This window comes from Notolepis coatsorum, assembly GCF_963971535.1.
Source record: "Notolepis coatsorum genome assembly, chromosome: 18".
Classification (NCBI taxonomy): Eukaryota; Metazoa; Chordata; class Actinopteri; order Aulopiformes; family Paralepididae; genus Notolepis; species Notolepis coatsorum.
The window spans coordinates 82,890,395-82,915,687 of record NC_140182.1 but is presented as its reverse complement, the minus strand read 5'-3'; the positions used below and the strand labels follow the sequence as shown (position 1 = coordinate 82,915,687).

At 42.2% G+C, this 25,293-nt stretch overlaps 1 protein-coding gene across 2 annotated transcripts in view; it reads left to right on the top strand.

Moving 5' to 3' along the window:
• Positions 1–25,293, top strand: part of fbxo31 (F-box protein 31) — a gene marked incomplete at its 5' end in the record, with an annotated part of 77,696 nt that overhangs the window by 34,816 nt on the left and 17,587 nt on the right. Inside the window, 2 exons of one of the 2 annotated variants that reach the window (XM_084334649.1) lie at positions 1,862–1,938; positions 2,767–2,934. In XM_084334649.1, the coding sequence (XP_084190775.1) occupies positions 1,862–1,938; positions 2,767–2,934 (245 nt within the window). The remainder of the gene's footprint in view (positions 1–1,861; positions 1,939–2,766; positions 2,935–25,293) is intronic. The other variant, XM_084334650.1, reaches the window with a different exon arrangement.

Here is a 25,293-nt window from a genome sequence, read left to right as displayed (position 1 = left end):
GCCCGTCGCGGTTAACTTAAGAGGGGGGATTGTGTTTCTCACATTGACGCTGTCTGTCGTTGATAATATAATCTGAAGAGCATTATTATTATTATCATTCTCGAGAATACACGTCGCGCGTCTACTGTGCCAAAGTCAAGAGAGCACATTCATCTGCGGACTAGAAAGGTGCGCTCAGTAGAGCACAGATGTCCGCCACTTGACTTGGAATTAATGTACTGTATGCATTCAGAAGTGCTGAATAAATGTTTTATGGACCCATAATAGTGATTATTTATTATTTAAGTTAAGTTTTGCCATAATCATATATTTTTCCATAATCGGGTAGCTGAACAACATTGGTAAAAAAAAATCTATTCTATGAATCATTTTCGGCCTTTCGGTTTTCGGCCAACTGTTTCCTATTTTTGGTATCGGTTTCGGCCAAGAATTTCCCATTCGGTGCATCCCTACTTTACACTCCTCTTTGGATGCACAAGTCGCAGAACATGCAATGCATCGAATGCACCCGTATATATGAGCCGAGCGATTGGCCTATCTCAAACTCTGCTATTTTCCTGATCCTCCAATCGGAGGAAAGCAACAGTTGTGATTAGTGATAGACCGACCAATTGGGCCGATATTTGACATTATGAGATCATCGGCTGATTCCTCAGACGAATTTTCTCTCTCCCATTGTTTGTGTGTGCTTCACTACACCAAGCTAACGTGGCACAATGTTTAATGAGAGATAGTAGTGGATTCACAGTGTTTAATGAGAGATAGTAGTGGATTCACAATGTTTAATGAGAGATAGTAGTGGATTCACAGTGTTTAATGAGAGATAGTAGTGGATTCACAGTGTTTAATGAGAGATAGTAGTGGATTCACAATGTTTAATGAGAGATAGTAGTGGATTCACAGTGTTTAATGAGAGATAGTAGTGGATTCACAATGTTTAATGAGAGATAGTAGTGGATTCACAATGTTTAATGAGAGATAGTAGTGGATTCACAGTGTTTAATGAGAGATAGTAGTGGATTCACAATGTTTAATGAGAGATAGTAGTGGATTCACAATGTTTAATGAGAGATAGTAGTGGATTCACAGTGTTTAATGAGAGATAGTAGTGGATTCACAGTGTTTAATGAGAGATAGTAGTGGATTCACAGTGTTTAATGAGAGATAGTAGTGGATTCACAGTGTTTAATGAGATAGTAGTGGATTCACAGTGTTTAATGAGATAGTAGTGGATTCACAGTGTTTAATGAGAGATAGTAGTGGATTCACAATGTTTAATGAGAGATAGTAGTGGATTCACAGTGTTTAATGAGATAGTAGTGGATTCACAGTGTTTAATGAGATAATAGTGGATTCGTGGAACATAATCACACTGTTGTCACCTCAAACGTTAATCACTTGGTAGATGATATGAGCAGGCTGTGCGACGTGAGTGAACAATTTAAAATAAGTGCACTGCAGACAGAAGCAATGGAGACGGACAATATTATTAGTGTTGAATAAATAAATTTTCCAAAATCGAATGAGTTATTATTATAAAATTGTTGTATTTATAAAAAAATAAAAAACACATTGGCATTATAATATCATTATATATTGGCCATCAGCCACCCTGCTCTCTAGATATCGGGATCGGCATCAGCCACTGCAAAACCCATATCGGTCAACCACTAGTTGTGATTGGAGGATCAAGAAAAGAGGGCGGAGTTCCCTCTGGATTCACATGTATGACACTTTCAGATACTAACCTTGCTGATGCTTTGCCTTTCTATTGTCATGAAAAAATTCCATTAGCCTATGTCTTGGTGTTTTAAAAGGAAATATATATATATATATATATATTTGTACTCTTGTGTTGCAGTGCTTCACCCATATAGACATATATTGGGTCTCTGGCAGCCTGACATTGGCCCTTATGGTGGGCTGCTGAATGTTGTGGTATGTACACAAAAAAGCACATTTACACATTAGTTTTAATTTGTCAACTGCTTGAAAGAAAACCTTTTCTCAATGAAGATTGTTTTTGTGGGTGAGGGCAGTTATGACACATTTCCATGTTCTTAGATTAGATTAGATTCAAATCTATTTGAATAGATCATTATTCAGCACAAGTACTGTACAATGAAAGGAAGTTTGGCATCCAACCAGAGTGCAAATGTAACAGTAAAGTGTGATAGTAATATACAATGTACAGGTGATTAAACTGGGTATAAAATATATAAATTAGTACTACTGAGTAATAGTGCTAATCAGATGTGTGTACAGAGTATTAATTAATTAATATTAATATGTACAGTGATACTGGTATAAAGACACTATGGTAGTAAGTCATACTGGCCAGCAGTGTAACTAGTAAGAGTAGGTAAGGGATATGTACAGATATAAATATAGTATCTACAGATATGTAAAAAAAAAATGATATGCATGTATATGTAATAATAAGTAATAATAAGTAAACAATACCTTTTATATATATAAGGTATATACAGCATTATTGTACATGCTATCATAGTGTTATATGCAGGATTATTCAGATATGGATATATATATGTGGTAAATATAAATACATAAATGCGTATATATATACGGTATATACTATATACAGCACTATTGTACATGCTATCATACAGAGTTATATGGGTAGACTTATAGTAGGTCGTTTTGATTATTATGATTACAGTGCAGGGCAGTTGTAGACCGTGAAAGTCAATAAATAAATAAATAGTCTTCTTCCACAAATGACAGTCTTAACCGCCCCCCTCGCAGGTGGACGGGCTGTTCATCATCGGCTGGATGTACCTGCCGCCCCACGACCCACGCGTGGAGGACCCCATGAGGAGACGGCCCCTCTTCCGCATCCACATGTGGGAGAGCAAGAAGGCCACGGTGGAGTGCATGTACGGCCACAAGGGGCCTCACAAGGGAGACATCCAGGTGAGTCCATGCGGCGCTGGCCAGGGCCGCCCGGCAACAAGGGGATCTGCTCAGACGCACTTCCCATTGGACACCTCCCACGGCCAATCAAACTCCACCTCCAGTTTGCCTAGGTGACCCAGTAGGGATGGGTACCGAATTTGGTACTTTTAAAGGTACTTTAAAAAAAAATATTATATATATCTTTTTCCCCCTCCTCTTTTTCCGATTTTTCTCCCATCCCACTGTTTAGTCGTTATGCCAATTCCCAACTCCCTTCCTGGTTGTTGCGCACCCCCCCTACTGTTGGTCCGGGAGGCCGGAGACTATCGCATGCTATCCTCCGACACATGCGCAGCCAGCCGGCAGCCAGCCTGGCAGCTCAGATTCTCACCGGGAGAGTGTAACGTGTGGAATGTCACACTACCTCCCTCCAGATCCTTCCTTCGCTGAGCAGGCGCCCCGACCGAACTGTAGGAGTATTTTTCTGTTTACAACGCCCAGGACCCACCCATCAGCTTTCCCACCCTCTAATACTGCCAATTGTATTAGTACGGACGACCAGCCAAACTGAAAAGCGAACCCAGCGTCTCCAGCATTGGTGGTGAGTGCCTTGCCCACTGCACCACCTAGCCGCCCTTTTTAAAGGTACTTACCGGTATCGGTACTACCGAGTATCGATTCACGTGACGTACCGTTTAAAAAAAAATATATATATATATTTTTACTTTTTTTTTCTTACACTTTTTTTATTTTTATTTTTTACTTTTTTATTTTCACGTCAACGTTCACACACACAATATACGCTTACCTAGGATTTGGCTTGATTCAACAACAAAGTCGGGGCAATGGCAAGCCGAAAATGGTCGAAAGTGTGGTTATTTGAAGTTTGGATTTCTTTTTTACAACTGAGGTAGATTACATTTTTTGAGACTAAAGTACCGAAAAAAGGTACCGTTGGGTACCGGTATCGATTCACAGGTACCGGTACCGTATCGGTTCAAATGTGAACGATACCCAATCCCTATGACCCAGAGGCTTCCCGACGATGTCCACCTGTCCGAGGAAGCCATGTTGGTCAGACTTACTAGGGATGTCCCACCTTGGTGACATAGTCCTTAGGGTTTTAGTTAGTAATATTTATCTGTAGTCATATATTTATTTTTCTATAAGAACCTTAAAGGTGAAGTTCAGCTGTGTAATATTTATCTGTAGTCATATATTTATTTCTCAATAAGAACGGGAACGCTGATAATGGTGACCCTGCGTCCTCGGGTGAACTCGTAGTTTCAACATTGTAATCTCCTGTCGTCCTATGGATATCTGCTGTGTTATGAGCTCAGCGATAAGATAGGAGGCTGTCCTTGCGTGTTCCCCTTAAAGCTACAGTAGGCGACTTCGGGAGAAGAGGGGAGTTTACACACCTAACGTAAATAGAACATTTCCCAAACCCGTGGACTCCGCAACAAAGGTTTTCCACAGATTCCCAGAGGCATCGGCAGCTTCGAGTTGGATAAAAAAAAAAGAGCCTCTGATCGCTCTGTGGTTTTGCACGTTGGCCAAAAACAACAGCTTCTTGCATTAATAACCGATCGGATGTTTTTGCCAAGCGGTGTTCCCGGGGTCGCATGGGAGAACTAAGACCACCGTCGCGTTCCTCGTCAAAAAGTACAAACGATGTGCAAAACCACCTGCCGATCGGAGGCTGGGAAATTGTTTATTTCATTATTTCCTTTTTATTCAGCCGCTGGTGCCTCTGGGGACCTGTGGAAAACCTTGCATGCATGAGCTTGAAAAGTAATGCAGAGCTCGCTCTATTTCTGCTGGGAAGGTAAACTCACTCTGGCTTCTGGCTTTAATGTAGGCCATAAGCAATGATATACAGTTAAATCCATATAAAACTCACACATTTTGTAAAAAGGTGCAACGGAAGGTTTTTGCTTAGTTTGTTAAAACATTTCTAAATACTCTAATACTCAAATACTTGCAGAGATTAAATTAATGTTTTCTCTTTTTTTTTTATCTACTTTTTCTCCCCATTTTCTATTTTTCTCCCATCCCAATTTCGTATTATCCAATTCTTCCCTCCCCTGTCTCGAACGTTGTTAGACCATGCCTCCCACTGGTCGGCTGCAATGTGGACGAAGCCTTGCATCACGTGTCCCCTCCGGTACACGAGGAGGCAGCTGTCGCATCTTTTCACCTGTACAGCGCGATCTCTCAGTGGCGAGGAGTAATGCGTGGGAGGCTCACGCTGCCCCCGATACTTCCTGATTCTGCTTGTACAGGCGCACCAACCGACCTGTAGGAGTCGCTGTCCACAACGTCCGATCCCCACCCCCGGCTTTCCCACCCCTAATACTGCCAATTGTATTAGTATGAACGACCAGCCAAGCCGGAAGCAACGCCGAGAGCTGGGCTCGAACCCAGCATCTCCTGCGTTAGTGGCGAGCGCCTTGCCCACTGCGCCACTTAGCCATCTAAATTAATGTTTTCTCAACAAGTTTTACTCTCAAACTGTTGTTTTACAAAATATGATGCAATCAATGGTTTGCTGCTCCCTTTTCATCTTGTAGGGTTGTGACCTTAATGCAGGACAGCATGCTAATCTTGCGGTACAGTAAAGTAAAGCTGAATATAATATGTAAAAAATAAGGTCTATATGATTTATAAAGCGTTTGATCTAAATATAAGCATTTAGATTAATTAACTAATTAAAGCACAGTAGGCTAAGTAGGCCAAATAGCTAAGCAGCAGAAACACTGCAGAACAGAACAGAAATTTTAGGCTGGTTGTTACTGGGCGCTTACCTCTTCCAAAACACAAATCTGGTCGATCTGAGACCACGTCTTCAGCACCCTGGAGAGTGCTCTGCGCCATATATATATATATGTGTACCACGATGTTCTGTAGGAAAAGAATTATACAGGCTGTTTTTTTGTCAATATTGGACTATGGTGATGTCATTTACAGGCATGCGTCTGCGTCTACATTAAGGCCTTTGGATTCTGCCTACCACTCCGCCCTAAGATTTATTACAGGTGACAAATATGATACTCACCATTGTCTTTTGTATGAGAGGGTAGGCTGGCCATCTCTCTCGTTGCGACGTAGTTATCATGGGTATCTTTTTATCTACAAAGCAATTATTGGCAAACTTCCACCTTATATTACATCTTTGTTGGTCTGGAGTGCTGTCACCTACCAAACTCGTTCGAATGATCGGCTCAGGGTGCCTCGAGTTCGGTCTGAGCTTGGAAAATCTGCCTTCTCCTACGATGCTCCATACACATGGAATACCCTGCAAAAGACTCTAAAGCTCGGAACATTCCCGTCATTCATGGAGTTTAAAGGCATTGCACTTGACCTATGTACTGAATCATGTAATTGTTTTTAATCCATCATTGTAGTAATTGTAATTCATTGTAATTATTAACTGTTACGATATTTGTGTCCTTTGTTAACTCGTCATCACTGTAAATGAGGGAAACCTCAGTGCTTTCACGAGTATAAATAAAGGTTTGAAATGAAATATAGGCTGCTAGGAGCCTTCTGACTAAGAGAATGTTCATAAAACTCTTGGCATGTCGGAGAGAAATGCGCTTTGACTTGAATCTCGCTCTTTACGAGATCCACACTGTGTAGAGTTCTCTGGTTGCATCAGATTCTCCTAAACGGTTCCAAAACAGATATTTTAATGATTTTTTTTTAATAAAAACCAAGTCAACATTGAATTTACTATTTGAAGCAGGTTTTCGAGAACATGCTTGAAATTCTATGTTGAAGTAAAAAGATTTTAAGTAGAAAAAGGGGTAACCACTGCGCTCAGACAGGTGCGTAGTCCAACATTAATTAAGTTACAAAAAATGGAGTAGGGACCGCACTCGAGGAACTTTTGTGATCCTATCTAGGAATCCGGTATAATTATACTTCACCGTTTGGCATATAGTGGGGAATATTTCAACTCCAAGACATCTAAAGTGTTCTACCATTGGTATATTTACTGGGAGGGAGGTAGCCTTCGCAGTGACATTAAGTGGAAGGAAGGCCGATTTTGGCCAGTTTATCTTAAATCCAGATTGCCAAAATCATTAGCTTGAGAAGATGAGGCAGTGAGGTGGTAGGGTGATGAAATATTTTTTCATTTCAGTGTCACAGTATGACCCCTGACCTAAAGGAATGGAGCCAAATTGAACTCTTCATTCATCCCAGATAGATACATAGATTTGAGCCGATGAATCCATACACATTCCCGTTGTAAAAGAAGTTGTTCATGGTTACCACCCCTTCTATTAAGAAAAATCATCTCTAGACCTATGCACTTGAGGTGAGGTCATTGATTTTATGATCCATTTAGTTAAAATGTCGTGCCACAGGGGAATTAATGACGGCCCGCTTTATATTGCTTCTGTGTTTGTTCAATCAGATTTTTTATTTGCGGTATGTCTGTCCGATATAGTATTTTTTACATGGGCAGAATAATAAATATATTATGTGTGGAATTACATTAGCGATCTGATCTTGTAATTCTTCCCGTGTGGGAGTCGTGAAATGTGTTTGTTTTGATCATGTGGCTACAAGATGTACATGCTCTACATGGGAAGCTTCCATAAATAAAAGGCTCTGGCCTTGAATACGAGTCCGCTCTAACTAGGCGGCCCTTCAGGTTGGTAGCCCTTTTACGCGTGGAGGGTGTTGGAAGCGGTCATTAAGGTTCTATCTGATGATAGAATGTGCCAGTGTTTCATGACTGGACTTAATAACGGAACTAAATGGATCATAAGTAAGGACATAATTGATGGTGCCTGATGTTCTGTTTCTTTCTTTCTTATGGAATAGTTATTTTCTTTCAATTTGATTTACAGTGGCCATGGCAGAGTTAAGACGCTGCTTTGGGCCCTTTTCATCAAATCTTCCCAACATACTTTCACTTTCGGAGTGGAACTCCTCCTGATAGCTACATATATGTTTGAGTCTGTATAATTGACTTACAGGCAGGCTTTTCTTTAACCCTTGTGCCTCCCTGGTACCGATTCTGTCTTTCTTTAAAAAAAGAAAAATTGTGTGAGCACAGCGGTGTCTGTGTTTATTATTATTTCATGAAATTGGTACCATATCTTCATTTTACATATATTTATTATGTCAAAAGATTATGATTTGAAACGCTCTAAAAAACGAGATACCCTGGCGTCCAGTTTCATCCCATCCACTTCCATGTTAATAAAACTGCAATAAACAGAATAATTACACCAGGCATGCACTATAAAACAATACATACCTTTTAGTAATATATTAGTAATAACCGGTGCTTACTAACGTTAGCCTCTCGGCTATTTCTGACCGCTATTTCTGACCGAAATAGTCAACCTTTCTTTTTCATAATGGCAGATTCTTATTCACAGGGATTTTGTCCAGTTTCACACGCTGTAATATGGTGTCTAAAATGTATAGATATATGATGAATATGGCCGTTTCTCTGTTTATTTTTTCAATAAAAACGGACTTGGTATCAAACAAACACGAATATAAGTGGTTAAAATTAGGAAATATTTGTAATTTGTTACAGATATCTTGAGATTAGGCTTTTAATGTTAATTGTGGTAATTGTCGTAAACAGTTAAAATTATAGGACTTTCAACTTGATCCATACTTTCATCTCTTAAGCCTCATGAGTGCTACCAGTTCTAGGGAGGCACAAGTTTAAAGGCACCGGGTGGTGACTAGAAAACTGTAGGAAGTTGTTTTTATCCGTTGGTTTTCTGTAGATGGTTGTGGCGATTAGGTTATTAACTTTAGTTAGTTTTACGTCTAGGAAGTGAATGGATTCTCGGCTCTTTTCCATGCTGAAAGTGATGGATTCTACACAAGAATTTAAATGGGACAAGAATGATGACAGTTCTACCTTGTTCCCTGACCAGACCATGAAAATATCATCGATAAATTGAACAAAGTATTTGATATGGGGTCTATATAACGTATTGTTGTAAATTAAGTCCTCTTCGAACTTTCCCATAAATAAACACGCATATGCGGATGGGGATCCCATAGCAGACCCATATTCCTGTTGGTAATAGGTATTTTCAAACATAAATACATTTCTATTCAGTGTAAATCTCATCAGTTCCATGATAAATTCATGCAGAGGTGTTTGGTCTAGGTGTTTATCTAGGAAATGGTTCAAAGCTTCTAGACCAAGGTTATGGTTAATGTTGGAATATAACGAAGTAACGTCTAGGGTTACGAGAATATCACTGTCACCAATATTTCTGACTAAATCTAGTTTATATAGAAAGTCAGAGGTATCTTTTATATATACGAGGGAAGTTTCCAAACCAGTGGTTGGATGTGATAGTCTACAAACTTAGAGGCATTCTCGGTGAGGGACCCTCTCCCTGAGATTATCGGTCGGAGTGGAGGGTCGTTTGGTCATTTGTGCACCTTGGCTAAACCATAGATGACAGGTGTGATAGGGAACTCATCCACCAGGAATTTTGCTTCTTTTGCAGTGACCCATTTATTTTCTTCAGCTCTTTTGATTATCTGTTTCAATTCTAGGTTGTAGTTATTCCTGGGATTCAGTAAAATTCTCTTAATAATATTATTGTCAGTCAACATCTCTTTGATTTTTTCACTGTATCTAGATGTATCCATTATAGAGATTCCACCGCCTTTGTCACAAGCCTTAATGGTGATATTTCTATTCTTGGCTAGTTGGTCTGCAGCCTTTCCTTCGGTTTGAGAGAAGTTTTTTCTCTTGCTATTAATCAGTTGTTCTCTTTCCACAAACTGATTCTCAACTTCATCCTCTACCAGTCTACAAAAGGCATTAATAGAGTGATTGTTGACCATAGGGTTGAAACTAAAGTTATTTTGGGTCTGAACACTGGGATCTGGTAAGACATTGGATTCAGAATTAGCAAAAAAAGCTTTCAGTTTAACATTTCTTAAAAACCGGAACACTTTTTTTTAAATTTTCTTATTGTAAACGAATCAATTAATGGTGTTGGAACAAACGATAGTCCCTTGGTCAGTACCTGTTTCTCAGTGTCAGTGAGAACGTGAGAAGAGAGGTTGAAGATGAGGTTGTCGGGTGGTGGTCTCACCACCTGCGTTGGCCCCAATTCCTCCCTCTCCCTCTTCCTCCCCTTGCCCCTCTTTCCACGCCGGGTGCGGGCCACAGGTCATGTGGGTCTTCCTGTTCTGTCTCGTAGCCTCTGCAAGGATCTTGTCGGGGGTCCGGGCTGTCTCCTCCCGAAAAAACGGTGTTGTTGTGGAGCCTGTCCCTGGGATCGCTCGCTGCCAGAGGTGTCTGACCAGTCGCTGGGTGGATGGGTTTTCGTGGGGCGGGGGCGTGGTCCGTGCGTCAGCCATGGGTAGACGCGGTCGTTCTTGTAGTCGTGGTATCTCTTCTGAATTTGGAGAGTTTCATCTCCATTATATCCTGTTTGTATTTGGTCATCTGGGCCCCGATGTCTTGGATAAGGGCTTCGTAGTCAGCTGTGTTGCAGGCGGCCTTGGTTTCCTCAAGCTGCTGTTCAATTGAGGATTTTACTGCGGGTAGCTCATCTTTGGTGTGTCTGATGATGAGCAACATCAAGTCCTTTGAGCAGTGGTTGAGTATCTCACACCATTTTTGGCAAAATTCTTGGTTTTCTCTCCCGATGGTCGGTTCCAGATGTACCCTCAGGCCTCTGGGGATCTTACCGGCCCGGTAGTATTCGCTCAATGTCCTTGCGTGAGACTCGAGTCGAGCTTTCTTGTGGGTGTGGAGAAGGTTGAACTTCATCTCGTTGGTGTTCAAACCCACTGGTTGAGTTTCACTAAGTTAGTCATGTTGTCACCGGGGACGAGGATATCGTCAATGTCCCCCGGGGGCGAAAGTAAAGGATTTCGCTCTTACGTCGGTAAGTTTGTTGATTTCTTCAAAAACAGACATTCTTCTGGTCGGCAGCAAGTGGCAAATAACGAGCAATTTTAAGTAGAAAAAGGGTAACCACTGCGCTCAGACAGGTGCGTAGTCCAACATTAATTAAGTTACAAAAAATGGAGTAGGGACCCCACTCGAGGAAAATCGTTGTTTTTATTTTTATGCACAAGTTGTATAACGCACAAAACGTTTTCAGTAGGGATGCTCGATATTGGCTTTTTTACCGATACCGATATTCCGATATTGTCCAACTCTTAATTTCGATACCGATACCGATATCAACCGATACCGATATATGCAGGGTTTCCCCCCAAAAAAACAGAATAATTTCAGGTAATTAATAATTTCACTGGATGCATTCAAAAGGCTTTCTAAATGTAAGCATTATCTGTGCAAAATATGATAATTAAAAAAGTAAAAATTAACATTACATATCTTTTGTTGTTGAATTAAACCAACATGCATACTTTTGACAATAAATAAAATAAGAATTGGTTCTTACTTGCTTGCCTGGGTAAATAAAGGTTAAATAAATGTAAAAAAAAAAAAAAAAAATTTTTTACCGATACCGATATTTTCCGATATCACATTTTACTGCCGATATCGGCCGATAATATCGGTCGGCCGATAATATCGGACATCCCTAGTTTTCAGCCATCCGGCCTTCATCAGTGTGCAATGACAATTGTGACAAACAAACCTTAACTAGGCTGTACTTGACAACATGCAGGTGGGAACAATCAGCAATCAGGCTAGGTTGTCAATCTAGCCCTGCTAATTACTGATCATGACGTCAACCTACAGGGTGTCCGCGGATCCTTAAAAAGTCTTAAAAGGTCTTACATTTGTTTATCAATAATTAAGGCCTTAGTTTGTCTTAAAATGTCTTAAATCCATTTTCAGATGTCTTAAAAATGCCATAGAAAGGAAAGATAAAATGCCATGTCATCTTATGTTTTATTATGAAATCTGGGGGAAAACGGTTAACGGGAGATAAAGTTTGACTTTTCATTGACCGTGTTGTAGAATCACGCAGACCGGAATGGGGCGGAACAGTTGTGTTGGCCGGGGAACCATTTCAGCAACGGAGTCTAGCTAACGTTAGCAAGGTGAAGCGATAACGCTAACGTTACATTTAGTTTAGCATTTGCACTCGTTAATATGGGAAAGTGCCAATTTAACGAGAACTGGCTCGACAATCCACTGTTTGCGCGATGGTTGGTCCCAGTCAAATACCATTACGAGCCCCGCTGCAACATGCTGAGCGCTAAGCATGTTACCTCTGCAAAAACCACCTGCAAACTACTATTTCGCATTTATTTTCGGCCCCGCCTGCCTCCACACCAGCTGCGCCATCAGGTAGGACTATAACATTTGCACCAACAGAAGTCCGGATAACATTCGGCTCCACGCCAAAGCTTGAAGCTGAGGTCTTAACTTGAAAATAATCTATTCACGGATGTAAACAAGGACACGTTTGTGTTTATGTTCGATGAGAACATAAACCCACTATGTATTTTTTCCTCCCACCCACCCCCTCCTAATGACGTACAGTATCCTCCCATGTATGTTAGGATCTATGGGTAACAGTACTGTATATTTGCATATCGTATATGTCACAAATGTAACAGTACAGTACTATATACCTGTATGTCCCTATGCCATAAATGTAATGTATGTTGAGTATGTCATAAATGTCACTATGAATTGAAAATGGGGGACCCTGATGTAAACAAGACAAACGTCTTTCTCTGGTCTGCATCCCCTTAACAATTCTGCAATCTGTTAAACAAAGTATTCATTCATTCAACCAAACCACAAAAACAAAACAACTGGATGAATGAATGAAAACTTTATTTAACAGATTGCAGAATGGGTACAATACAGTACGGCTCAATACACACAATTGTTAAGGGGATGCAGACCAGAGAAAGACGTGTGTCTTGTTTACATCAGGGTCCCCCATTTTCAATTCATAGTGACATGACATTTATGACATACTCAACATACATGACATCATGACATTTATGGCATAGGGACATACATGACATACAGGTATATAGTACTGTAGTGTTACAATTGTGACATATACGATATGCAAATATACAGTACTGTTACCCAAATATACAGTACTGTTACCCAGAGATCCTAACAGAAAATATATACATATGATGGGGAGGAGACTGTACATTAGGAGGGGGGGGGGGGGGGGGTTGGACATTTACGGTGCCCAGTTTCTAATTGCAGCCTCCCGTAGGTGCTCTTTAAGAGCGTTTTTGAATGTGGGCAGGGGTAAAGTGGGTTTTAGGAGTGAGGTTAAGCAGTAGTCTGACCAGTTTGTTTTGTGATGTTTGTAATCTTGTTTTTAGGGCCTTTGAGGTGCTTTGGTACCATGAGGTGCAAGCATAGTCGTAGTACCCTTGAATGAGTGCTCCTGTTAGAGTCTTCAGGGTATTCTTGTTTACCAGAGAGGAGATCCGGAACAAGAATCTTGTTTGTTGGTTGACTTTTTTGATACCCTGGGGAGGGTGGTAATAGTTATGTGTTCTGACGGTGGCTGTTGCACTTGCTGCTTGGCCCCTGGTATATTTTGTATAGCTATATTTGCTATTTATGTTTGGTCACCCCTTTGTTGAAATTCATCCAATCCAGTTACTCCTTTAAGATTTTTAAGTTTCCAAGTTATGTTTTAATAAACATCTTTGGACCAATGTGTCCCTAAACTTAAACTAATTGGTGTCGTTGCATGATTTGTCATTTTGTTATTGTGAAATTGGTATTAAATTTAATTCTGAGTGGCATTAAAAAGTCTTAAAAAGCATTAAATCTGACTGGGCTAAACCTGCAGATACCCTGACCTAGCCTGATTGCTGATTGTTCCCACCTGCATGTTGTCAAGTACAGCCTAGTTAAGGTTTGTTTGTCACAACTATCATTGCACACTGATGAAGGCCGGATGGCTGAAAACGTTTTGTGCGTATACAACTTTAAGGCGTCGGTTACACACAGGGTGTTTTCGTTTCGTTTTCAAGATGAGTTTCACTTTCCAGAGCGCAACGTAGTGGCAGCCGAGTTAGACATTTGTTTTGCGATCTGAGCACTTTCGTTTTGTCAGAACGAGGCGTGGTCAGACCGCAACGGATCGCGTCTCGAATTCAGCACTGAGCATGCGCGGGGAGGTAGTTACCTTGGATGTGCCAATACACTTCCTGCAAAAAAATCAACAAGCCACCATCTTTAAATGCCTCCGTGAGCTATTTAGCCAATGTAGCACTTATTTTTCAGCAAAGAAAGTGCAATAAAAGTACAATAAACAAAACGGATACATTCACTGTGTTCTGCCTCTCATTTGTTGATGAAACAAAACTAACATCAACACAATTGACCACCAAGAGCGGATAGTTTAGTCTCACAAAAAGATCTCCGATGTTGTTAGCTACATGCTAACGTGAATGGAATATGCCAGTACAACAGTATAGCATTGTGGCTAGCAGCTAACGTTAGCTCACGTTTGCCAGCCAGCACCAAACTGATGATATCAGGAGCTATCAGTAGCTAGATAACATTAGACAACGCCTCATGTATTAAACAAAGGTGAATAGATGACTGGGCCATTTTGTTTAATGCTTGTTAAGATTGAAAGAGGAGCTCTGAGCTAACAGGGTCTGATAGCTAACGTTAGCTCACGTTAGCCAGCTGCTCATGCAATCGTTAATGCTAGCAGAATGAATGGATGTAAACTTTATTTAACATATTGCAGAATGGGTACAATACGGCTCAATACAAACAATTGGGACAGCTCTGTCGTCACCGGACGTTGGTGAGGACACGCAGATGTCGGTATCTACTGCGCATGGGCGTTGAGCAACAACGGCTCCGCGCAGATTACATGACACGTTGTCGGTGAGTTTTGGCGAGTATCCAAAACGAAAACACCTTTTCAGCGTTGTCAGTAGGGCGTTTTCCTGCCAAAACGGCATTTCTATTTAACTGGGACAGCAAACATATTCATTCAGCAACAAAACAAAAACACCTAGTCTAACCAATGTTCCCCCTAAGGTGTGCGCGCGCGCGCACATGGCAAAACGCTCCCGCGCACATCTGAAATACTTTTTTTTTTGTATTCAACAAACATGACCATGTTCACGTCTTAAACTCATACTGAGGCCTTAGTTTTGGTTTTAAATTGCATATCATTCATTTATTTATTGTCACACAGAGCAGATGAATTTTGCCAAAACAAACCAATAGTATCCAGTTGCAGAACGGCAGACCAGCCACACTCTCAGACCCAAACGCATTTCCTTTGATTTAATTATACATCAAATGATTTATGTCAAGGATTGCAATGCCTCGCTTGAATGAAGTTAACTTTTCACCTGGATAACGTCAACATTCAGGGTGAATGTAATGTGAGAAATTTGGATTTTTTTTTTGATCGGATCGGGAAAGATCGGTATCGGTAGATACTCAAAATCACATGATCGGGATCGGATCGGGAGCAAAAAAATGTGATCGGGACATCCCTAACGGTAACCTGTTGCGTGTGACGTTACCAAGAGAAGCCCCGCTTTCAGTGCTTTGTGGGCAGCGCTACTGCACGCTTACACAGACACACACAACAGATGAGGAAGTGGACAGATCCGACAAGCATTGCTGGCTCCTCACAATGCAAACGCGAAAATGTACATTACAGATGAACTGCAGAGAAAATGACCAATTTATCATCCCGGTCGAGACTAATTGGAAGCGGAGTGCAACGCGTGCAAAGCTTGACCATATGTTTATGTGTCTAATAAAGGTGCTGGCGATCTCAAAGCTCACATGGACACAGCAAAACATTACAAACAAAGCAGTGCGCGGCGAGAGTTTGATGGCAAAGTTGACCAAATTGATTGAAGAATGCAGCTATACAGAGAGAGAGAAAATAATTGAAAACTATTTTGATGCCTCAAAATGATGTTTTGGTTTGATAAGATGCTTATGATACAATCATTCTAAGGATTATGTGTGTAATAAATTAGTTTAGTACACTAATTGCAACAAATTTGACACTGCATAGTGCACTTTTAAATTAGTATCTTTGTGAGGTTACTGTTTTATAATTTACATTACATTGAAAAGATAAAGATATATTTTTTAAAGCTGGATTTTCTAATACAGAAGAGGTATTATTTAGAACATTACATCATATTTTTCTTATTTATTTTGTCCAGTAAGACTTGAAAATATATATTATTTTGTCATAGGTTGATTTAGTTATTTTCTTGAGATTTGTCAGATTACTTTAGGCATACAGTAATAATGTATAATAATAAATGTAATAATAATAATGTTGAGTAACTTTGGTTATAGAGATATTATTTTGTTATATAAAAAAAATATAAACAATAATTTTATATCCATACAGAGGAGGTATACTTTAAATATATTATAATGATAAGGCATCTTTGAGTAAACTTTGATTACGTATCTTGAGGCTGAAGGCAGAATGTCCTCTTTAAAAAAAATCACAATATGGTCACCCTTGAAGTTGCATTATAATTCACTTAATAAAATAATGACGAGTCAGCCTCCTAAAAAGACAAAAGTTAGTGACACGACTCACACCGCCGCCGCCAACCCAGCCAAAGTAAGGACTATGCTCTGTATCGTCAATCAATGGTCAAATAAATATTTGATTAAGGAATATAATATGCCTTTTTGTATTATTTCTCTGTGTATCAGCTAAATGTATATATTTTTATGTTAGACATTAATTAAGGGAAATTAAGATGATCAGATTTTTTACAAACCGCCGCTTATCAACTAACCGGTTAATCGGCAGGTGACGTATGTTGCTCGGTAGTTGCTGATGTCTGCTCAGGAGGTTGGAGTGTTTGCTCAGACCAAAAAATTATTAGAGGGAACATTGAGTCTAACCATGGCCTTAACCTGTTCCACCCCAGGTGAAAATCTGCATAAAATGTATACCTAGGTAAATGGAATATTGCTCCACTTCTACAAGGGCTATTTGCATATTCTTGGTATCTAGGAACATCTATGGACCTCAATGAATGTATTCTCAGTGTCAGAAATATTGTGTCTATTACTAGGCTTGCTTAAATTGTGATGAAACAAAGGAAAATATGAATTATGATTTTTCTTTTCATCTTTGACAGTGAATAAAACCATGATAATAATGACCAAACTTAAAAAACTGCCACTGAGCTCATTCAGTACCCTCTTGAGATCATGTGTACAAAAGATCTAAGGAAATTGATAAAGGGAAGATGATCAAACTGAAGGTTCTGTATATACAGTACTGAATTCTCCCATCCGGACCAATGCAATTTGAAATATTATTATAGAATATAGAATATATGCTTATACATTACCTTATTATTATAGCCAATTCGCACATTTATATATATATACATATAGTATCTTTCAAATGGCCGAGTTCAATTTGGATATAGTATCACCAGGCGTGCATAATAACAGATACTGATATTTACTGTAATCGACTGTACTATTTTATTTCCCCCACAGTGTAACCATTTTGAAACTAATTTCAGATCTAATTCTTCCTACATGGTAACAATAGTGTGGAGAAACTGACTGCGTTTCAATATTTGTCAAAAACGTTACCTTTTGTAGCTTATTATCGCGAATCATAACAATTATTGATATGATTCATTCAGAACGCTGAACTTTGAACCACCATAGTATGTGACAGGAAGTGTAGATCGGAGAAATTTCAACGCTGGCCGATAGCTAGCGATCTCCTCTACAAAATGGCCGCAAAGAACTACAATTCCCATGGTTCAACATGTCCATTTCCGGTTCCGGGTCAGAATAGACGATCGCAAATAGAAAACTTAAAATGATATAAGTACACTTTTAACCTATTGCTTTAAAATCACAAATTATTTGCATCATTCATAAAAATATGCCTATATGATAATAATGTCAAAAGGGGTCGGTACCGACCCCGTCGAGTGGAACAGGTGCATATTAAAATAAAAACGAGTGCGGTCCCTACTCCATTTTTTGTGAAGTAAGACGATTTGTCATGTAGTAAACTAGAAGAATCAGTCTATGCTCTGGGACAAAGGAAGGTTACTCTGCACCATTGCAGAGAACTAACTATTGAGGCGATCAGCGTATAGTCAGAGTAATTTCCAATAGAAACATTTACATTTTAGTGGTCGACCGATATGGGTTTTTCAACGGCCCATATTTAGAGAGCGGGGCGGCTGATATTTAATGCGTGATGTTTTTTTTTGCATCTGATAAAATACATCCATAACAAAATGTGTTATTATTAAATGGATGTATTTTATCAGATGCAAAAAAAATATCGGCATTAAATATATAAATTTAATGACACAACATTGCTGAACTTAAATGAACATTTATTTAACACTAATGTCACGCCTCACTGCTGACATCGACACATATCACAACCTCTTGTTAACATTCTCCAAAACCATTACTAATGCCAAAGCTTCTTTCTTTCACCATAGGATCGAGGCCTCTGCCAAGAATCTTTGCAAACTGCATGCTACCATGTCCTCCCTCCTCACTCCCCCCCCACCCCCCCCTCCCTCATCTTTCTCTGCCGAAGACTTTGCGATCTTCTTTGAGGAAAAAGTGGAGAACATCCGCAGCTCCTTCTCCCAACCCCCACCCATTCCAAATGCTGAATCGAGAACCTCATCCTTCACTCTGTCATCTTTCTCTCCCATTACAGAAGCCGAGACCCTGACACTGGTAACGTCGAACCGTCCGACTACATGCCAGCTGGACCGGCTACCTTCCCCACTCCTCCAGTCCATAGCACCAGACATCCTCCCATTCCTAACTGCAACCATCAACTCCTCACTCAACTCGGGGGTGGTCCCCACCTCCCTAAAACAAGCCAGAGTCACGCCCCTCATAAAAAAACCATCCCTGAACCCTACCGTCATAGGCAACTACCGTCCTGTCTCTCTTCTCTCCTTCCTTTCTAAAACACTTGAACGTGCTGTATCCAACCAACTTACTGCTTATCTCTTACAGAATGACCTCCTAGACCCTAATCAGTCAGGCTTCAGGACTGGTCACTCCACAGAGACAGCCCTCATTGCGGTCACAGAGGCACTTCACTTAGCAAAAGCGAAAGGCCTCTCCTCTGTCCTGATTCTCCTAGATCTATCTGCAGCCTTCGACACAGTCAACCACCAGATCCTCCTCGCGGCCCTCGCAGGAATGGGAGTGGCTGGCTCTGCGCTGACATGGTTGTCATCATACCTCAATGACCGCTCCTACCAAGTGTCATGGAGAGGGACCCTGTCGGCCACCCGCCCCCTGCGGACGGGTGTCCCCCAGGGCTCGGTTTTAGGACCCCTTCTCTTCTCCCTCTACACTAAATCACTGGGTAACATTATCACGTCTCATGGCTTCTCCTACCACTGTTATGCCGACGATACTCAACTCTTCCTCTCCTTCCCTCCCTCAGATATCCACGTCTCTGAGCGGATCTCGGCCTGTCTGTCCGACATCTCCGCCTGGATGACGACCAACCACCTCAAACTGAACCTAAGCAAAACAGAATTGCTCCACCTGCCGGCCAAATCCTCCCCCCTGACCGACCTTTCCATCACAGTCGAGAATGCAGCTGTGACCGCGTCCCCGACCGCCAAGAACCTTGGTGTTGTCCTCGACGACCAGTTGAACTTCTCTGCTCACATCGCAGCGACAACCAGAACCTGCCGATTCCTCCTGAGCAACGTCAGAAGGATACGCCCCTTCCTGACAAAAGAAGCCACCCAACTCCTCGTCCAATCAACAGTCATCTCCCGCCTCGACTACTGCAACGCACTGCTCGCTGGCCTCCCGGCCACTGCCACTAAGCCTCTTCAACTCATTCAGAACGCAGCGGCCCGCCTGATCTCAAACCTACCGAAGTCGGCCCATGTCACCCCACTTCTTAGGGACCTGCACTGGCTCCCCATTGCTGCACGAATCCGCTTCAAGGCCCTCGACCTAGCATACCGTGCGGCAAAGGGAACTGCTCCCGCCTACCTCCGGTCAATGGTCTCTAACTACACACCCTCAAGACCCCTACGCTCTGCATCTTCTGGCCGCCTCAGACCTACTCCTATCCAAGCTCCGGGAGGGTCATCAAAGAGAAGTCGCCTATTCTCAGTCCTTGCCCCACAATGGTGGAATGAACTACCCACCCCAGTTAGGACAGCCGAAACACGTCCAATCTTTCGCCGTCGACTAAAGACGCACTTCTTCAACCATTATCTGAATTAAAAAAATTTAAAAAAAAAATCTAACCCTAACTAACCATACTGTCATGCACTTGTCCTAATAAACTAACCTACACTGTAGCACTCAACACTTTGATGAACATTGTTACTCAGCTGATAGAGTTGTGCTCTTCCTGATGGCTTGTCGTACAGAACTTGTAAGTCGCTTTGGATAAAAGCGTCAGCTAAATGACTAAATGTAAATGTAAATGTAATGTTATTGTCCGTCTGCATCGTCTCTGTTTGCGTATGGAGATCTGCACGCCGTCTCTGCAGTGCATTTATTTTAAATTGTTCACAGACATCAAACAGCCTGTTCACATCATCTACCAAGTGACTAACGTTAGAGGTGACGACAAGTCCCGCAAATCCTCTACTAGCCCCTAGGGGTGGACGGTATAAACGGTAAACGGTATCAATTTGCTCTACGGTATGGATTTTGACTATACCTTGTAACCGGTAGAGCAGCTCTAAAATAGCAATGACGTCATGTAACCACAGTGCGACTATTTCACTCGTATTTGCCCCTAAAAATAGATAGAATTAGTTATAGATAATAGATATGTGCAAACTGGAAAAAGTTATTTAGGGGCACAGAGGCTTCGCGCAGTGGGCGTGTCAACACGCAATTGTCATTTCATAATAAACACAGAAGCGAACTAGCTCTTCAGCCCTGCGTTGCACACAGCTGTGTGACTTCTCTCGCGAGTCGCGCAGTTTCTATGTGTAATGTAAACTCTGCGACGAGTCCAATGGTCTAACATGCTTTGCATCCTCGCCATTCTGGAATGCACACGTCGCGCTAAAACCTTATGTAATGTTAACTGTCGATGTGCTGGTAGCCTCGGCAAGCTAACGTTAGCTTGCTCCAGCAGCTTGTCGATGTGCTGGAGCCTCTGCAAGCTAACGTTAGCTTGCTCCAGCAGCTTGTCGATGTGCTGGAGCCTCGGCAAGCTAACGTTAGCTTGCTCCAGCAGCTTGTCAATGTGCTGGAGCCTCGGCAAGCTAACGTTAGCTTGCTCCAGCAGCTTGTCGATGTGCTGGAGCCTCGGCAAGCTAACGGTAGCTGGCTCCAGCAGCTTGTCGATGTGCTGGAGCCTCGGCAAGCTAACGTTAGCTTGCTCCAGCAGCTTGTCTATGTGCTGGAGCCTCGGCAAGCTAACGTTAGCTGGCTCCAGCAGCTTGTCGATGTGCTGGTAGCCTCGGCAAGCTAACGTTAGCTGGCTCCAGCAGCTTGTCGATGTGCTGGAGCCTCGGCAAGCTAACGGTAGCTAGCTACACTAGCAGCCCCCTCCCTCCCTCTCTCTCCCTCTCTCTCCCTTTCTCTGCTAACAATCCTGATTCGATTCTTGAACCTATTTAATTAAAAAGGAAGATATTGATGGACATTTATAGCTATAGTATAGCTCAGCAGCTGTAACAGAATAACAGCTGCCATACCAGTGTTTTACCCCTTCAGAAGCATTTATATAGACATTTTAAGATAAGTTAATATACCGTGATATATACCGTTACCGTCTATGCTTCAAATTATACCATGATATAAATTTTAGACCATACCGTCCAGCCCTACTAGCCCCCATTAAACACTGTGCCTAGTTAGCTTGCTGTATTGAAGCACAGACAAACACACACAGAGGGAGAGAGTGTAACATGTATTCAAGGGCCAGAACCCAGACACACACACAGGGAGAGAGTGTAACATGTATTCAAGGGCCAGAACCCAGACACACACAGAGGGAGAGAGTGTAACATGTATTCAAGAGCCAGAACCCAGACACACACAGAGGAAGAGAGTGTAACATGTATTCAAGGGCCAGAACCCAGACACACACACAGGGAGAGAGTGTAACATGTATTCAAGAGCCAGAACCCAGACACACACAGAGGGAGAGAGTGTAACATGTATTCAAGGGCCAGAACCCAGACACACACAGAGGGAGAGAGTGTAACATGTATTCAAGGGCCAGAACCCAGACACACACACAGGGAGAGAGTGTAACATGTATTCAAGGGCCAGAACCCAGACACACACACAGGGAGAGAGTGTAACATGTATTCAAGAGCCAGAACCCAGACACACACAGAGGGAGAGAGTGTAACATGTATTCAAGAGCCAGAACCCAGACACACACAGAGGAAGAGAGTGTAACATGTATTCAAGGGCCAGAACCCAGACACACACAGAGGAAGAGAGTGTAACATGTATTCAAGAGTCGAGGAACGCAGTAAAACCCAAATGCGGGTACAAGTCTTGCCTGGGAACAAAAAGATTTAAAAAAAAACTCATGGGATAAAACTGGGAGTAAAAAGTCCAGGGACATAATAAAGGGAGCAGGCAGAAGGTTCACCAGGCGGGGTAGTCAGGAGGTTCACCAGGCAGGGTAGTCAGGAGGTTCACTCGGCTGGGTAGTCAGGAGGTTCACCAGGCAGGGTAGTCAGGAGGTTCACCAGGCTGGGTAGTCAGTAGGTTCACCAGGCTGGGTAGTCGGGAGGTTCACCAGGCTGGGTAGTCAGGAGGTTCACCAGGCAGGGTAGTCAGGAGGTTCACCAGGCAGGGTAGTCAGGAGGTTCACCAGGCTGGGTAGTCAGGAGGTTCACCAGGCAGGGTAGTCAGGAGGTTCACCAGGCTGGGTAGTCAGTAGGTTCACCAGGCAGGGTAGTCAGGAGGTTCACCAGGCTGGGTAGTCAGGAGGTTCACCAGGCTGGGTAGTCAGTAGGTTCACCAGGCTGGGTAGTCAGGAGGTTCACCAGGCTGGGTAGTCAGGAGGTTCACCAGGCTGGGTAGTCAGGAGGTTCACCAGGCTGGGTAGTCAGGCCGAGACTGTGGTACAAGGGAGAAAAAAACAAAGTTACAAATCAGAGTAAATGGAACAGAAAATCAACTGGTATCTCAAAGGAAAAAGCATAGGACTCGATGTGAGGAGGAGAATCTCACACACACATACAGAAACAAACATATTATGGGGTTACATTCTCTGCTTCCATTTTGTCAAGAAAGTATCTTGTGGTCAAAACAGATCCTTGGAGAGAGTCTTATTTTTTCTATTCAAGATTCAAGATTGTTTATTGTCATGTGCACAGTTAAACAGACAGTTTGCCATACAATGAAAATCTTACTTTGCTAGTCCGCCCTTCACACAAAATCACACAATACTTAACTTAAACATATTTAAATACAAGCGAGTGCTCGAAAATAAGGTAAAAATAGATAAATATAATATATACAAGGCACAGTAAATGGCTGCTTTTTTATTTTTTTTTTATAAATGGCTGCTTTTTTATATAGCGCTTTTATCCAAAGCGCTTTACAATTTGTTACTCACATTTTACCCATTCACTCACACATTCACTCACACATTCACACACCGACGGCGGAGGCAACCATGCAAGGTGCCAACCTGCTCATCGGGAGCAATTAGGGGTTAAGTGTCTTGCTCAAGGACACATCGACACGCTGCCCGGGAGGAGTGGGAATCGAACCGGTAACCTCCGGATTGCCAGACGACTGCTCTACCTCCTGAGCCACTGTCGCCCCACAGTGAGTAACATTGCACGTTCCGATCTCCATCTTGATCATCTCTTTGATCCAATTGGAGTGTGCATAGGAGGGGGAGGGTCTTTCCAACATTAACCGACATCTTTTATCGGCTATCACTAGTACATTTCCCACAAATCGGCCTTCCTTTGACAGCGATGTGCCCCGTTTTCCAACACGATTCAAGTATTAACGAGATTTACAAATGAGACGTTGCTCACGCTGATCACAGTCCCGCGTTAGCTGTGATTAATTACCGCTATCAACCCGTCCTCGCTTCAGCTGCGCTTCTGTGTGGTTTAGTCCACACCGTCTTTATATCCTGTGCGAGGGGATATAGCGAGGGCTTCTGGGTGTCGCCAATCATCTCGTTTGGGGTGGGGAACGCCTCTAATCGTAATGAAAAGCGCCATGGTCCATAGTCACAAAGCCTCTGAAATGAGGTCATGGAGACGGAGTTCCTAGTCTCTGACCCGTGATCAGCACTTTTACTCTGAGAAGCCTTGTGAATATGGGCCAACATATCTAAAAAAGAAAAAAAGAAAAAACATGTCAATCTGTACCATGGTGACAACCTCCCCCCCGAACCCCCTGTACCCCCCTCTCTCTTCACCCGCCCCCCTACTCCAGAACTCTGTTGCCTACTGTATACTCAACCCATACCGTATGAACTCTGAACTCTGTTGCCTATACTCAACTTGTGACAAACTGCAAGGTTCACTTCCCCTCCGCTCCACAAGGAGACACCACCACAAGGTGTTCAGTGGCACCTGTGGTAGCACTGACCTCACTCTTTCGAAGTTGGTTAAGGTTAGAGTTTGTCTTGGAGCGTGACGGCAAGTTCTTTCGACGGTTAAGCTTAGGCACTCTTTCGAAGTTGGTTAAGGTTAGAGTTTGTCTGAGAGCATGGCGATAGAACGCCAGGTAGTTTGCAGGCTGTTCGACGCGGAAATGGGCAAAGACACAGCTCGTCACGCGATTGGGCAACAGTGGCCAATCGGAGAGCGTCTGCCAGAAATGCGGCTACGGAAAGTATAGACTCCACCCAGGACACTCTCTCTCACTCATTCTCCCTTTGTCTTCAACACATGCACAGCAGGCCTGTGAGTTTGCTGTGTGTTGCCCAATGTCTGCCATGCGTCTGTTGAACTTTGTTTAAGTAAGTCCCAGTGTTTTCCTTACTATGTTTAACACTTTGAGCGCCACGCCTGGTTTTCCGTTTTACCGCTTGAATGCCACCATCGGCGCCAATGTTAACGTTAATATCGCCTAATCTATGTTTTAAATTATGGCTATGTGTCTAATCTGCCCATCGCATTATCAAAGACTATTTTCCAGTCAGTGCTGTGAAGGCAGATTGTTTTTTTATCGCGTCGTTTCCGTTTCAGAGCAGTTAGAAAAGCCCCCGTTTTGATATAAAAAACAGCTAATTCTGGAGCATTCTATGAAAATCGTCTTTTAGTGGAATATTCCACAACGTTGATATTCGTCGGCCTTTTTATGAATCGTTTTCAAATAAACGCTAGATGATCAATATTATACGTGCACACATTACGGCCGTGCACTGATAATCGCTCCGTTGATTTCCTCACGGACTTTTACAGTGAAACCGAAAGAAGACATTTCACAAAACA